At 41.2% G+C, this 17,702-nt stretch overlaps 1 protein-coding gene across 3 annotated transcripts in view; it reads right to left on the bottom strand.

Moving 5' to 3' along the window:
• Window positions 1-17,702, bottom strand: part of LOC110524005 (E3 ubiquitin-protein ligase RNF13) — an 86,035-nt gene that overhangs the window by 64,079 nt on the left and 4,254 nt on the right. For 2 of the 3 annotated variants that reach the window (XM_021603269.2, XM_021603270.2), the window contains exons 2-3: window positions 1,340-1,543; window positions 1,014-1,094 (exon numbers count right to left, since the gene is read on the bottom strand). In XM_021603269.2, the coding sequence (XP_021458944.2) occupies window positions 1,014-1,094; window positions 1,340-1,453 (195 nt within the window). In that variant the 5' untranslated portion in view covers window positions 1,454-1,543. The remainder of the gene's footprint in view (window positions 1-1,013; window positions 1,095-1,339; window positions 1,544-17,702) is intronic. The other variant, XM_021603271.2, reaches the window with a different exon arrangement.

Below are 17,702 nucleotides of genomic sequence, written 5' to 3' on the forward strand. Positions count from 1 at the left end.
CACCCTCCACTTTCCCAGGCCACTCCCCTTCCTGCATCCAGAGCATGGACTAGTCACAGATCTGACATGACTGGATAGGAGAAATCAGGGGTTCCAACGCATAACCTACAGCAATCTATTCTTTTAGATCAGTGATTAGGCTACCCCAAAGTAAACAGGGCCTAGTCTAATACCAGTTTTGCTTCTTCAATTTGGCTTGGTTTTGGTTGGCTTGACCAGTTTTGCTTGGTTTGTATGGGCATGTGTCGCATCATAAACTTTCCACAGGAAACGCTGGTTTCGATGTTCAGTCTATATTTAAGAAGAGTGGAAGTCAGAGGATGCCACTCGATTAGAATGAGGAACATAACATGAAAAACATACGGTTGCCATTCTGTTTACCAAAAAAATATAAAAGGGGTGTTTAACACTTTTTTGGTTACTACATGATTCCATGTGTGTTATTTCATAGTTTGATGTTTTCACTATTATTCTACAATGTAGAAAATAGTAAAATAAAGAAAAACCCTTGAATGAGTAGGTGTGTCCAAACTTTTGACTGGTACTGTATATTAGTTGACTGGTCGATTGTTTGGTCATTAAGCAGTTGGTCGACCGAGATTGTTTTATATATATATATTTATTTGTTATTGCTCTACTAAAACATATATATTTGTTATTGTTCGACTAAAACAATCTCAGTCGACCAACAGCCTAATGACCAAACAATCGACCAGTCGACTAATTGAGGTCAGCCCTAAACTCAATATTAGGAAGGAGTTCCTAATGTTTTGTACACTCAGTGTATATGCATTAGTGATCATTTTTGATAATCAATTCACTCTGTTACACATTTTTAGTTTTACATTAGAATGCCCATCTCAGAAAAACTATCTCAAGAAAAAATGGCAACGAAAATTGGATTCCATGCTTATCGTTCATATTCTGATGATGGTTATACTTTAACTTGTGTCAATGGCAGTGAAATGACTGGGTATGTAAACAGTCAACATATGGACCATTGTTGTACCCACCTTGAGTCCATCGCTGGGCAACCGGTACCCAAACCGTGCAGGCAGGTCATCAAAGTTTCCCGTTTTGTTGTCAAATGTGTACTGAAAGAGAAATAAGAATACAAATCGTATCATGAACTACTTGGTGGTGTTAATAACTAGAAGTTCCAAGCACAGAGACAAAATATGTTTTCTGTAAACCAGTGAGTCAGTCAGTCAGTCTGTCTGAATGTCTGTAGACCACGTCTGTCTGTCTGTGTATCTGTCCGTCTATCTGCCTTCCTGCATGCATGCCTGCCCGCCCACCCACCCACGCGCCCGTCCGTCTCTCAGTCTGCGGGACTCACGGCAGAGATGTCGGCCTCGACGGGCAGCAGGTTGAGGAAGGCAAAGAGCTGCACGGTAAAGATGGTGTAGATCTGTGTGGCGGACAGCATCAGCATCCCCAGGGAGAACAGCATCTTTGCATTCCGAGCTGTGCCAGTCGACTGACACACACCTGCACAGACTGACACACGGATGGACTGTCCCAGTGCTGGCGGCTCTCACACCTGCAGAGTGTACACACACGCAGAAACACAGGTTTGTCACTGTCTGTAGGCCTACATCTGCTCTCCCAGCCTCCCACAGAACAGAAAACATAAACACACCCCACCTGGGTTCAAATACCTAGGTCATTTCTGGCAATCTGTTAACTTTGGTAATTTATACTTTAATAACTTTTTTTTCCAGATATATAGTATTCATTTTTATATCTGTGTCCATATCGTCTATTCGTTTCTAGTGGATAGACCATGTGATTTAAGAAAAAAAATGCCTAATTAATGATTTTTTTCCCCTAATAAACAATGGAATAATTTTCCATGAACTCCAACTATTTACTTTCAACTTTCATACTATTTACTTTTTTCACAACTACCACCAGTTTGGCGCCAAAACATTTACAAAAAAGACAAATTTACATAAATAAAAGTGTGTTGAAAAAAAAGGATATCTCATGTTGAAACCCTCATATGAAACACCAATGGTATTCACCTAGTTGATAGTTTATATTTAGGATGTTTTAAAACTCTGGAATGCCATATATATTTTTTGTTCTTTTAAAAACAATCTTATTTGAATATTTTACACACTAAGGGCCAGGGACAATTAGACACCTGTGATAATCTTAAATCAAAAGGCCAATAGATTTATAAATTCCACCCATAACTTGAAAGAAACCAAAAATCTGGTAGTTTACTGGCAAACTTTGAACGTTTTCAGTAATATACCTTCCCTTAACAACCCTCCGCATGGGTGGAGAAGCACAGTGCAGTAATCTTTCCAAATAATTTAACTTAATATGATCAGGCTATACTTTAGGCCTACTACATTTTCTGGAAATAAATATAAAGATGTGGTCATTTATTGTCTCTGCCTGCAAATCGTCCCACTCCTGACTGAAGAGAAAGTGCAAGTATCCGCTCTCTCATCACTCTTGCTGCTTCAGATTCAGTATCCTATAGACTACCTCTCCTCTCCTAGGTTTTGTCTACACTTGGCACTTACATTCATTATTAAACATGCAATGAACTACACGGAGGGAAAAGTACACTGTGCATTCAGCACCACGGACAGAACTCTTGTTAACGGGTATGCACAAAAACACAAGAAAGAGAGCTCAACATTACATTTAAACTACTCAATCAGTGTGAGGAGTGAAGTCTCTGATGGGCATTGACTAGAGCAGTGAAGTCCGGTATAGTTTCTGATGTCGCTATGCGCAGGATTGCTGAGAGGTAAGTAAGAGATGATCTGTGCCTTGACTTGTTATATTTCATCACTGAAAATGTCTGTTCACATACATAGGTTGACCCAAACAGTACAAACATCTTCTGAGCATTACTCCTAATCTTTGGAAAGTTTTGTTCATCGAGAAATGCATAGAACCTCGTCAGTGACATTGTTTTGAATAGTTCTCCAATCACTGCATCAGACTGAAGATCGATAAGCTCAAGTTGCAGGTCAGTGGGAGCGTTATCCACATTGAAGGTGAAAGGAGAGGAAACCAACAGCATGTCATTTTCCAACACTTTGAAATCCTAAAAACGATGAGAAAACTCACCATTCAAAGCACGTATCAGCGATGTATACTTCTCCCGTTGGTCATCTGATAGGGAACAGACTAGTAGTGTCAGAAGGTGGGTGAGTTCGTTGGCCCCTCCTTGGCGGGTCAGGAGGAGCAATTTTCCCTTGAAGGCTTTGACAAGGCTGTACATCGAATGTGCAAAAAGGCCCTTCCCTTGTAGTTGGGAATTCAGTTCATTCATGAGGGCCATGATCTCCACAGTGAAGGCAAAAATCAGCCAACCATTCTTTATCTTGCAGTTGAGGGAAATCCACATATTTTCCTTTAATTTGCAATAACTCAGCAATCTCTGACTTCAGGTCCCACATCCTTTTATGCACCTTCCTCAAACTCAGCCATTTCACCTTTGTGTGGTAGGGGAGATCTGCATGATCTCTTCCAACAGCAAGACAAACTGCCTGCGGTTTAAAGATTTTGCTCTTGTGAAGTTTACCACTTTAGTGACTGTATCTACAACATGGCTCATTTTCAGAACACATTTACCGAGCACTCCTGACGAATAATGCAATGCAGGAAAATTATTTTCTGATCTGGGATCAGCTCAGCTACATGATCTTGTATCCTTTTCAAAAGGCCAAATTTTTTCCTGTCAAGTTTGGGCACCCATCAGTGGTCACACTGGATACGTTTTCAAAACTCAGTCCCAGCTTTGCCACACCTCCTCCAATAAATGTTTCCCTGCGATTGTGCTCTTCATGGACTGCATTGAAGCAAGCTCCTCTGTAATTTCAAAGTCTGGGGTTATGCCTCGTAAGAATATCAACAACTGCGTCTTGTCACGTGCATCACTTCTCTCATCCAGGGCCAAGGAGAAATATGTGAAATCCTTTACCCTGTCTTCCAACTGTTGTTCCATATTCTCTAAGATGTCCTCAACAAACCGTGTCACTGTTCGTCTTGACAGGGAAACATTTTCAAACAGCTCTTTCTTGTCGGAGCAAAGTCTTGCTGCAGTCAATTAAACATTATTTAATCAATTCGCCCTTAGCGAATGGCTTGCTATGTTTAGCAATTTTGTGGGACAGTACATAGCTAGCTATTGCAATTCTGTTGTTTGCTGAATGCAGTTTTGTGAAAAGTAATTTATTCTTTTGCAACTGAGAAAGCAACTCTTTGGATGCACTTGCCCTCTGCTCAGAAGACATATTCTTATATTTTTCTGCATGCTTCGTCTGAAAGTGTCAGGACAAGTTGTATTCTTTCAAGACAGCGATGCTCTCTTTGCACATTAAGCACACAGCTTTCTCTGATACCTCAATATATATCAATAATAAAATGTCCACTCTTACTGGAACATCCTATATTCATTGTCTACTTTCCTTTGAATTTTTTTGAAAAACTCACTTTTGCGCAATTTCTAGCTAGCTACTAACTGTGACGTGTGTGTCAGCCTGTCAGTCACTGTCTGTCCTTGTGCAGTTGTTATTTATACGTGCCTTCAAAATAAATGTCCCACAAGCGGTGGGGGTTAAATCATTACACAAAGGAGAGTATTCATTGGGCTTTTAATTTGATTAACAAATACTTTTTCAAAACTTTACTATCGCAAATTCTTTATGTGATCTGAGCATGATTCTGTGGGCCGCATAAGGCCCCTGGGCTGGCCATTTCCCAGGCCTGGTCTAGATGCACAAAAGTCGCTTTGTGGTCTGATTGTGTTCCGATCTGGCTGACCACATCAGAAGTTGGTCAGGGATGCATTGTGTGCGGATTTCTCCTCAGTCTGGACACAATCAGGTTACCGAAAACGCATACAGTGGGCGATGTCATCAGCACTCCACTCACAAGTCTCCAGAAAACATGTTTTGGGACAGAGGGGGGAGCCTTTTCATTATAACGTTGGAGGAAATACTTTTGTAGCGTGTAACAGTTCTATTTTTGTTTCATTAGACCAGAGGACATTTCTCCAAAAAGTACAATCTTTGTCCCCATGTGCAGTTGCAAACCGTTGTCTAGCTTTTTTATGGCGGTTTTGGAGCAGTGGCTTCTTCCTTGCTGAGCGACCTTTCAGGTTATGTCAATATAGGACTCGTTTTACTGTGGATATACAGTGCAATGAAAAGGTATTTGCCCTCTTCTTGATTTCTTATATTTTTTGCACATTTGTCACACTTAAATGTTTCAGATCATCAAACAAATTTAAATATTACACAAAGATAACCCAAGTAAACACAAAATGCAAAGTGATAAGTGATAATTTTATTTATTAAGGGAAAAAGCTATCCGAACCTTCATGGCCCTATGTGAAAAAGTAATTGCCTCCCCTTGTTAAATCATGAATTTACTGTGGTTAATCACATTTTTTGGAAAGCTGAGTTCAATTTCACTAGCCACACCCAGGCGTGATTACTGCCAGACCTGTTGAATCAAGAAATCACTTAAATAGAACCTGTCTGACAAAGTGAAGTAGGCCAAAAGATCTCAAAAAGCAAGACATCATGCCGTGATCCAAAGAAATTCAGGAACAGATGAGAAACAAAGTAATTGACATCTATCAGTCTGGAAAGGGTTACAAAGCCATTTCTAAAGCTTTGGGACTCCAGCGAACCACGGTGAGAGCCATTATCCACAAATGGAGAAAATTTGGAACAGTGGTGAACCTTCCCAGGAGTGGCCGGCCTACCAAAATTACCCCAAGAGCGCAGCGACGACTCATCCAAGAGGTCACAGAAGAACCCACAACAACATCTAAAGAACTGCAGGCCTCACTTGCCTCAGTTAAGGTCAGTGTTCATGAGTCAACCATAAGAAAGACTGTGCAAAAATGGCATCCATGGCAGAGTTCCAAGGCAAAAACCACTGCTGACCAAAAAGAACAAAGGCTCATCTCACTTTTGGCAAAAAAAACATCTTGATGATCCCCAAGACTTTTGGGAAAATATTCTGTGGACTGACAAGACAAAAGTTTAACTTTTTAGAAGGTGTGCGTCCCGTTACATCTGGCGTAAAAGTAACACAGCATTTCAGAAAAAGAACATCCTACCAAAAGTCAAATATGGTGGTGGTAGTGTGATGGTCTGGGGCTGCTTTGCTGCTTCGGGACCTGGACGACTTGCTGTGATTGATGGAACCATGAATTCTGTTCTCTACCAAAAAATCCTGAAGGAGAATGTCCGGCCATCAGTTCGTGACCTCAAGCTGAAGCGCACTTGGGTTCTGCAGCAGGACAATGATCCAAAACACACCAGCAAGTCCACATCTGAATGGCTTAAAAAAAACAAACTGAAGGTTTTGGAGTGCCTAGTCAAAGTCCGGACTTGAATCCTATTGAGATTCTGTGGCGTGACCTTAAAAAGGCGGTTCCATGCTCGAAAACCCTCCAATGTGGCTGAATTAAAACAATTCTGCAAAGAAGAGTGGGCCAAAATTCCTCCACAGCGATGTGAAAGACTCATTGCCAGTTATCGCAAACGCTTGATTGCAGTTGTTGCTGCTGAGTGTGGCACAACCGGTTATTAGGTCTAGGGGGCAATTACTTTTTCATACAGGGCCATGAAGGTTCGGATAGCTTTTTTCCCTTAATCAAATAATCACTTAACTGCATTTGTGTTTACTTGGGTTATCTTTGTGTAATATTACAATTTGTTTGATGATCTGAAACATTTAAGTATGACAAATGTGCAAAAAAATAAGAAATCAGGAAGGGGGCAAATACTTTTTCACAGCACTGTAGATACTTGTGAAGATGCTGGAGGAAACAGGTACAAAAGGTCCTTTGCTTTTCGCACCAAAGTACGTTCATCTCTAGGAGACAGAACGTGTCTTCTTCCTGAGCGGTATGACGGCTGCATGGTCCCATGGTGTTTATACTTGCGTACTATTGTTTGTGCAGATGAACATGCCTTCAGGCATTTGGAAATTGCTCCCAAGGATGAACCAGACTTGTGGAGGTCTTATCTGATTTCTTTGGATTTTCCCATGATGTCAAGCAAAGATGCACCGAGTTTGAAGGTAGGCCTTAAAATACACCCACAGGTACATCTCAAATTGACTCAAATGATGTCAATTAGCCTATCAGAAGCTTCTAAAGCCATGACATCATTTTCTGGAATTTCCCAAGCTGTTTAAAGGCACAGTCAACTTAGTGTATGTGAACTTCTGACCCACTGGAATTGTGATACAGTGAATTATAAGTGAAATAATCTGTCTGTAAACAATTGTTGGAAAAATGACTTGTGTCATGCACAAAGTAGATGTCCTAACCGATTTGCCAAAAATATAGTTTGTAACAAGAAATTTGGGGAGTGGTTGAAAAACGAGTTAATGACTCCAACCTAAGTGTATGTAAACTTCCGACTTCAACTGTACAAATTTTTTGGCATATTAGCATTGACATAAAATTTGTCTTTGGCGGTATATTTGTACAGCTGCCACGATCTTGATTTCCTTACGTTTTTTCTCCTCTCCATTCTCCACAGCCTTCTCCTCTTCCCTCTTCTCTGAGCAGAGCAGGCAGGTCCGTTGCACTAGCAACTGTATCCTACACATGCTGCTCCAGAGCCAGTACTGCTCTTCCTTCAGACAAGCATGTCAAAACTTTTTTCATTTGTATGTCTCTCGTTCAGTCGCTTGTAAATGTCCAAACTCTAGGGAGTTTTTCCTAGCCACCGTGCTTCTACACCTGCATTGCTTGCTGTCTTAGGCTGGGTTTCTGTACAGCACTTTGAGATATCAGCTGATGTACGAAGGGCTATATAAATACATTTGATTTGATTTGATGACCAAAAATGACATGACATTCAGTAGCTTCTATATATGTATAACTTTATGAGCTGTATTGCCTGTCTTTGCAATTAGTTTATTTTCATCTCATTAGCATATGTAGCTAGCAGCCTCTTGAGATGCGCTATTACTTGTGCTAATTTTGTTAGCATTGGTAAAAAATGCCCAATGGGGTTTTTGCCTTTTTGGCGCCCCCTTGTGTACTCCGGTCACATTGATGCGAGTGCATCATTTGAGACGTTGTCAGCCAATCCATCTATTTCAAAGAGCGCTCCATAAACCACGTCCAGTGGGACGGATCAAGGCATGTTGCACTGGGACACATTTTAATACGGAAATAGGCCTCATTTTATGGTGGTTCTGTGTAGTTATGCTAATATATTTGAGACAAGTGTATTGCAGTTAATTTTGTCTTCGACTTGATAAGTAAAATATTGTAGAGTAGCAAACAGGTAAACGTGTCGCAGACAGTTCGCATGAGAAAATATTCTGCCTGAGGGGGGCATTGTTAACTACCTAAATTCTTTGGATTATCTGGTTACTTCCAGTGTTTCGAATAATTTATTCGAAACACTGGAAGTAACCAGATAATCCAAAGAGGAAAATTTGAAATTGTGTTTTTTACATTGGATAAAAGCTGAGACACAAAGCTACAAACTGGAATCTCATCCACTGCATTTGAGAAACAATGAGAAAGTAATTCTGCTTTGAAGTTTGATAAACTTGTAACCTCACTTTTGAGAAAATGGCCTTTTAAAGTTTTGGTACCTACTGGAGAGCTCTCCTTTATCTACATCCATTCAGCATTGTTCACACCCATCTCTTTAAGGATTCACATGTGAGGTCATGTGCTAAACAGAGAGTAGTGTAGTAAAGATTAAGACTAAAAGTGGTGAAGGTAGTAGCCTACAATAAGGAAAAATTCCAGGTAAACAAAGTGTCCAGATCAAATATTTTATAAGTATAGATCACGCTTACCCAGACACACTTGTCTAAATTGATGGGTAATGTGAAATAAATGCTATAACCCCCAGCCACATCTTGCTAAGTGGATGGGTCTCTACAGAAGGTTTAAATGGTACAGCCAAATGCTTACTTGCATAGTAGCAACATCAGAAACAGTGTCAATATAAAGAAAATAATATACAGTATGTACAAGAACAATATCAGTGATAGGAGGTAGTTATAAGCATACCATCAGGGGTAAAGTCCCTGAGCAGCAGGATAAAAATATATATAATAGTAGCAGCAATGTGTGTTAGGAGAATCCTCTCATGGAAATTCAGTATTGAGAGAGACAGTAATTTCTTGAAAAACAATCATTTTTATTTAATATCAATTAATTATTGCAATAATGAAACCGTCGACCCCACACGTGTTGCCGAGTGCTTAACTGATAATGGAAAAAAAACGGATGTTATATAGGACCTAAAAATGCTTAGTCAGGCTGGTTCCAACTCCCATAAGCCACCTTGTTCATCACCTGGTTATCTACAGAGGATATTGTTATTCTTCTTTGATCCGGCTTAGTTTCCCAGATGCCAGGATGGTCAGACAATGAGGCATTGTTCTAAACTCTTCCAGGCTATCTCGGGTCACACACATACCACATCTTGTCTATAGAATGCCAACTTTAGGTAATTATCACCAAGTCATTGTCAGCACAAGCTATCTCTAGCAAAATGCATTTACTTGACCATACGCCCAGACTAACTGCAGGAAACCATCTCTTTACAGAAACACAGAATTAAACAGAACAGAAATGTCCTTAAGTATTAATTGCTAACTATTAACATCAAACAAATCTAATGTTATTTGTCACATGTCACCGGTTAGTTGAGGTAATATGTACATGTAGGAAGAGTTAAAGTAACTATGCAGAGAGTAGCAGCGTAAAAGAGGAGTCTGGGTAGCCTTTTGATTAGCTGTTCAGGAGTCTTATGGCTTGGGGGTAGAAGCTGTTAAGAAGCTTTTTGGACCTCGACTTGGCGCTCCGGTAGCAGAGAGAACAGTCTATGACTAGGGTGGCTGGAGTCTGACAATTTTTAGGGCCTTCCTCTGACACTGCCTGGTATAGAGGTCCTGGATGGCAGGAAGCTTGGCCCCAGTGATGTACTGGGCTGTACACACTACTCTCTGTAGTGCTTGCGGTCGGAGGCCGAGCAGTTGCCAAACCAGCCAGTGATGCAACCAGCACTTGATGGTGCAGCTATAGAACCTTTTGAGAATCTGAGGAACCATGCCAAATCTTTTCAGTATCCTGAGGGGGAATAGGTTTTGTCGTGCCCTCTTCATGACTGTCTAGGTGTGCTTTGACCATGTTAGTTTGTTGGTGATGTGGACACCAAGGAACTTGAAGCTTTTGACCTGCTCCACTACAGCCCCATCGATGCCGAATGGGGCGTGCTCGGTCCTCCTCCTGTAGTCCACAATCATCTCCTTTTTCTTCATCACGTTGAGGGAGAGGTTGTTGTCTGGCACCACACGGCCAGGTCCCTGACCTCCTCCCCTATAGGCCGTCTCGTCGTTGATCAGGCCTACCACGGTTGTGTCATAGGCAAACTTAATGATGGTGCTTGAGTCGTCCCTGGCCGTGCAGTCATGAGTGAACAGGGAGTAAAAGAGGGGACAAAGCACACACACGAGGGGCCCACGTGTTGAGGATCAGCGTGGCAGATGTGTTGTTACTAACCCTTACCACCTGGGGTGGCCCATCAGGAAGTCCAGTTGCAGAGGGAGGTGTTAAGTCTCAGGTGTAGTAGTCAATGAATAGCATTCCCACATAGGTGTTCCTTTTGTCAGGTGGGAAAGGGAAATGTGGAGTGCAAGAGATCGCATCATCTGTGGACCTGTTAGGGTGGTATGCAAATTGGAGTGGGTCTAGGGTTTCTGGGATAATAGTGTGCACTTCATGGCTACAGACGTGAGTGCTACGGGTTGGTAGTCATTTAGGCAGGTTACCTTAGTGTTCTTGGGCACAGGGACTATGGTGGTCTGCTTGAAACATGTAGGTATTACAGACTTAGACAGAGAGAGATTGAAAATGTCAGTGAAGACACTTGCCAGTTGGTCTGCGCATGCTCGGAGTACACGCCCTGGTAATCCGTCTGGCCCTGCGGCCTTGTGAATGTTGACCTGTTCTTACTCACATCAGCTGCGAGGAGCGTGATCACACAGTCGTCTGGAACAGCTGATGCTCTCATGCATGTTTCAGCGTTACTTGCCTTGAAGCGAGCATAGAAGTAATTTAGCTCGTCTGGTAAGCTCGTGTCACTGGGCCGCCCTCGGCTGTGCTTCCCTTTGTAGTCTGTAATAGTTTGCAATCCCTGCCACATCTGACGAGCGTCGGAGCCGGTGTAGTAGGATTCGATCTCAGTCCTGTATTGACGCTTTGCCTGTTTGATGGTTCGTCGGAGGGCATAGCTGGATTTCTTATAAGCTTCCGTGTCCCACTCCTTGAAAGGGGCAGCTCTACCCTTTAGCTCAGTGCGGATGTTGCCTGTAATCCATGACTCTTGGGTGGGATATGTACGTATAGTCACTGTGGGGACGACATCATCGATGCACTTATTGATGAAGCCAGTGACTGATGTGGTGTACTCCTCAATGCCATTGGAAGAAACCCAGAACATATTCCAGTCTGTGCTAGCAAACCAGTCCTGTAGCTTAGCATCTGCTTCATCTGACCACTTTCCACTTTATTGACTGAGTCACTGCTGCTTCCTGCTTTAATTTTTGCTTGTAACCAGGAATCAGGATAGAATTATGGTCAGATTTGCCAAATGTCGGGCGAGGGAGAGCTTTGTACTCGTCTCTGTATGTGGAGTATAGGTGGTCTAGAGTTGTTTTCCTCTGGTTGCACATTTAACATGCTGGTGGAAATTTGGTGAAACGGATTTAAGTTTCCCTGCATTAAAGTCCCCGGCCACTAGGAGCGCTGCCTCTGGATGAGCGTTTTCCTGTTTGCTTATGGCGGTATACAGCTCATTGAGTGTGGTCTTAGTGCCAGCATCGGTCTGTGGTGGTATGTAGACAGCTATGAAAAATACAGATAAACTCTCCTGGTAGATAGTGTGGTCTACAGCTTCTCATGAGATATTGTGAAACAGCTGTTGTTTACAAATATACATAGAACCCCACCCCTTGTCTTACCAGAGGCCGCTGTTTTATCCTGCCGAAACAGTGTAAAACCCACCAGCTGCATGTTGTTCATGCCGTCGTTCAGCCACGACTCGGTGAAACATAAGATATTACAGTTTTTAATGTCCTGTTGGTAGTTTAATCTTGCTCGTAGGTCATAAAAATGTTTACTCCAATGATTGCACGTTGGCCAATATAACAGATGGTAGTGGGGGTTTACTCGCTCGCCTACGAATTCTCAGAAGGCAGCCCGACCTCCGCCCCCCTTTTTTCCTTCTCTTCATGCAAATGACGGGGATTTGGGCCCGTTCCCGGGAAAGAAGTATTTCATTCTCGTGGGACTCGTTAAAGGATAAAGCTTCTACCAGTTTGTGGTGAGTAATCGCTGTTTTGATGTCCAGAAGTTATTTTCGGTCATAAGAAATGGTAGCAGAAACATTATGTACAAAATAAGTTTCAAAAATAAGTTACAAACAATGCAAAAAGACGAACAAGATAACACAGTTGGTTAGGAGCACGTAAAACATCAACCATCCTCTCCGGCGCCTTTCTTCTTATCACAGTCATTTGAATAGAGGCACTGCAGATAGTGCTGATGACTGGGAAAACGTCCGAACCACGCATGAACAAGGGAATCTATATTCGGAGAGCCCGATTCTGTCCTGCCCTTGACTTTGGTGCAGGGCGTGTGATGACAATAGCCTCTTAGTCACAAAACTCCCTGATCTTCTCAAAAAGATAAGTTTGTCTAGCTGTGTCCAGTCCAGGTGGTGCTTGTACAGGCAGACCATCTATGGGAGGAAGGATGTCAGCGTTGCTCAGCAGCTGAAACCTGTTCCCGACGGAGTACGAACGCTCCTTGGTGACAACACCAGGCTCCAGAGCACCGACGCTGTAAAACAGGAAACAACAAAAAAGATTGTGAGATCAATAAAAGTAGTGGCAATCATGTTGGAGATAAATTAAATAATCAAAACGTGTTGTTTATGCTTTACATACCAAGTGTTGTCATCGATTCCGTGTAGAGACGCCACGTCACTGCTTTTGTCACATGGGATGTCAGCAGCTTTCCAACGTTTGCGTCCTGGGTGGCATCCTGGTAATACTATTGCATTGTCCTCTGCGTAGTTGTTGATGAAGTTCACAACTTGCTGCAAGTCCTCATGCTTCAGCTGTAACCTGTGCTTGCTTGGACCAGCTCTCTTTTTGATGGGAGGCATTAGACCATTCTCCTTGTATGACTGTTGGAGGAGAGTCAGGCGTGTTCTACTGATGCTGAAAGACAAATTCCAGATACAAATATTTTGGCATTATACAATAGATAGCCGTAATCACCGTCAGTCACACCTGGCTAACTTGATGGGTCATGTAATCATCTGGCGAAGTGGAGTCTTTTGTTTAGACATGCAAGCTAAACAATTAACCATAATCCTAATCCATAGAGTACTAGCAATACAAACCGATTGTCATAGCTAGCTAAAAGGTTAACCAAACAGGTTCAATGTTAGCTAGTTAGGCTATAACTAGTAATGCGAAATGGCATTCTGAGATAACATTACTACACACAGACCATAAACGGAATGTTAGCTAGCTAGCTAACAGTAAGCTTTAACTTGCAATGAAAACAACTTTGACAAAATTAGAAACGTATAATATCTGAAACTGTAGCTAGACTCTTACCTGTATACATGGATGAACACTTCACGGCAGACTGCAAGCCCTTTCGCTAAATAAGACGTCCTGTGTTGTTTCCGTTTTGTTGGTACAGCTTGCTTGGCCCGTTGTTGTGTCAAGTCACTCTGGTTCACACTGACCGTGTGCAATCCCATGAGAATCATTTTAAGCTTTAGCCCCCACCCAAACTCTGACCATTTTACTCACTCTATCAGAACTAGTTAGGCTGTTTTTATGTTATCCAGAGTGTTGGTGACTAACTGTGCTCCTCGCAACAATTTAATTATGCTTTTTTTGCCGACGTTTACTGACACCAGCCGTATTCAACGGGTGTTGAGCATTGGCAAATTAATCAGGTATTCTGCGCTCTGTCCCACTCAGACGAGTGCTCTGAAACAGTTTTTGCAGTGACATTCTATTGAAATGGACACTTACATAGAAGTCTTTTGTTAAGTTTTACTACACAATAAAAATAAAAAAACATTTTAAAGTCGCATTAGACAGGATTACCTACACATACTGACCAGCTCAAATAGACAGAAGCGTGCTATATGGCAGACAAATCTTGGCATCCCACTCATTTCAGCCAATCATGGCTAGTGGGAAGGTTGCTCCCTTTTTCTGTGGCTAAACTAACTAGGCTCATAATTTAACAATTTTATTCGTATTTATAGAAGGCATTTCTGCCCAAAAAACAATTTTGATAAATAAAAATAAGTTTACGTTCAAATGGCTCTCCTGTGAAGTAGTGACCCGTAACATACGCCTAGTTTCCTGAAAAGGGTCAAAGTTGTGCCCGTTGACAAAACAGACCTGGGATGCCTTTTCATACAGATTTATTTTACAAAGATCCACAGTGGGTCTGTCTGTGTATGTAGCGTTATACTGGAGACAGGTTTATAATTGCAGTGAATGTCATATTTTTTCTGTGGCTAAACTAACTAGGCTCATAATTTAACAATTTTATTCATATTTACAGAAGGCATTTCTGCCCAAAAAACAATTTTGATAAATAAAAATAAGTTTACGTTCAAATGGCTCTCCTGTGAAGTAGTGACCCGTAACATACGCCTAGTTTCCTGAAAAGGGTCAAAGTTGTGCCCGTTGACAAAACAGACCTGGGATGCCTTTTCATACAGATTTATTTTACAAAGATCCACAGTGGGTCTGTCTGTGTATGTAGCGTTATACTGGAGACAGGTTTATAATTGCAGTGAATGTCATATATTAATTTACTGTTAGGCTATAGCATTTCTGAGTAGCAGCCATACTGTAGGTAGCAGTCAGGGAAACAACAACTTGTTCTCTCTTGAGGATAAAGCATTGATATTTTTCTGCACGACTCAGGCACTCTTTCAATTGCCTTGTCAACCAAGCAACACTACTTATTTTGCTCAACTAAAGCGTGAAATAAAATGTATTTATATTAAAAGATTGGCCTGGCTGACATGAAAATTACATTAAGGGGAAAGGATCCACAGAAAGAGGTTGATTATGGTTCTACGAATGTCTTTATTTGCAATGCTGGCTGCCATGGTTAACACAAACGCAGGACATTGAATGTTACCTGAACTGAGTAACATAAGTGCAGTATCACAGCTATGTTAAATATGTGTGTGTGTTAGCCAGATTATCCAGTGTCTACAGCAACACTATTTATTATTCCCACACACCCAGAAACTTCAATTCCATTACTTACCATGCCGCCTTTAGGAAAAGACATCTGACCATAGGGTCTTGAAGTGTTCGTACTTTTTATAGTCATTATGGATATTGTCTGAGCTTACTGGTCATTAATACTGCACACTGCCAGAGTATGTCTCAGATTAATGTAGTTGGTTTTTAGCTTTTCTATCAATTAATGACCATTTGAATAAACATTCTTGATTCTGTTGGTGTGTGTACTTTTATGCGTTTGTGTGATGGAGCAAATCATTTAACGACACCTTAATTCAGCCTATTGGATCGTTATATTCTGCAGATTCTGAACAGTCATGTAACAATTGGAAGGATTAGACATTTCTAACATATACTGCCATATTTTTATAGGAAAGGTGAAGCTAAAATGGAAAATGTATCTCATGTGAAGTTGTACGACTTTACTTTTTGTAACTGACAATTAACCTGTCAGTCTATGTTGTTGTTTTTTGTTTGAATTGTTTACGTGTTCACTATGCGGGGGGAATGGTAAGACAAGCGGAACTACGTGGCTATGAACTGTTGTAACGGGGATTATTATCGTAGCAACACACTTTTGGAATGACGGCAATCCCACACTGTATTAGCTAGGTTTTTTGAGTCTTCGAGTGTAGTTCGTAAAGGTTGAAGCGTCTATGTTAGGATGGTAACATTATAATAATTAAGGATGAAGCGTGAATTCATGCCAGGAATAAGAAGTGTGTTGTTTTTGATTTCCTCTCTTCTGTAATAAGCAGCCAATGAGGTATTTTCTTTATTCATGTGTTTAATCTGATATTGTTATACCTCTGGCTAAACTGTTTTTATGTATGTAAGCATTTCAGAGTTACATCAAGCTAATAAGTTACTCATGAGACAAGAAAGTTGTAAGAGTGTGCTTAACTGTATTGTCATGTACTTTATAGTTCTCACGGAAGGTGACATTTCTGACTAAAACTACAGAATAAAACTGCCAGTTAAAATCATGGAACAGTTGTGCTTGTGGTTACTGGAGGGAGCTACACTTTTTATTATAAAATATTTGAAAAGTCTGGATTGGATTTAATGGGTACCGAATGTAAAATAAATAGGCCATAGTGGCGAAATAATTACAATATAGTAATTAAACACTGGAGTGATAGATGTGCAGAAGATGAGTGTGCAAGTAGAGATACTGGGGTGCAAAGGAAAATAAATCAAATAAATAATAGTATGGGGAATGAGGTAGTTGGATCGGCTATTTACAGATGGGCTATGTACAGGTGCAGTAATCTGTGAGCTGCTCTGACAGCTGGTGCTTAAATTTAGTGAGTGAGATATGAGTCTCCAGCTTCAGTGATTTTTGCAGTTCGTACCAGTCATTGGCAGCAGAGAACTGGAAGGTAAGCCGGCCAAAGGAGGAATTGGCTTTGGGGGTGACTAGTGAGACATACCTGCTGGAGCGCGTGTACCGGGTGGGTGCTGCTATGGTGACCAGTGAGCTGAGATAAGGCGGGGCTTTACCAAGCAAAGATTTATAGATGACCTGGAGCCAGTGGGTTTGGCGACGAATATGAAGCGAGGGCCAGCCAACGAGAGCATACAGGTCGCAGTGGTGGGTAGTATATGGGGCTTTGGTTACAAAACAGATGGCACTGTGATAGACTACATCCAATTTGCTGAGTAGAGTGTTGGAGGCTATTTTGTAAATGACATCGCCGAAGTCAAGGATCGGTAGGATAGTCAGTTTTACGTGGGTATGTTTGGCAGCATGAGCGACTCCTAAAATTATGTTCTCAAAGGATCAGGAATTGGCAGCCAAGTGAAACAAAAAAGATTGTACTGTCCAGATGCATTTTTTAAACAAAAGCTAGCTAGCCAAGCCTAAGTGTTAACCTGTCAGTTAAAATACACTCAAAAACGCCAGCTAAATGCAATAAAACCTCAATGTTATCAAAAACAAAATAGCTGATTAAAAAACAATTAAAAACATTTAAAATATCTACACATTTACAGGAGCTCTGTGCTTAGGCTGCAACTAGGGCGCCATGGCAACTATATAACTATTATAGTCGTAGCCTTGTATAACCACCATCGAGCTGTAGGCCTAAGTGTGTGTCCTGTTTAGTCTTAATACCGTAACTTACTTAAGTCTAGATTTCAATATATAGACTACTGTATCAATCAATCAATCAATCAGTCAATCATTCGTTCATGTCATCACACAGCATACAAGTCATTCATGCTTTGAAATGCAATCCAGCATTTTAGTTTTAAAATGAAATAACAAAGGGAGCTTTGGAAAATTAGCCTAAACAATAAATAAAACGTCAATTCACAAATGCATGGAACTTTTTTAAAGTCTTTGCTGTAATGGATTTATATATGTT

Source organism: Oncorhynchus mykiss, chromosome 5 (genome assembly GCF_013265735.2).
Source record: "Oncorhynchus mykiss isolate Arlee chromosome 5, USDA_OmykA_1.1, whole genome shotgun sequence".
NCBI classification, from domain to species: Eukaryota; Metazoa; Chordata; class Actinopteri; order Salmoniformes; family Salmonidae; genus Oncorhynchus; species Oncorhynchus mykiss.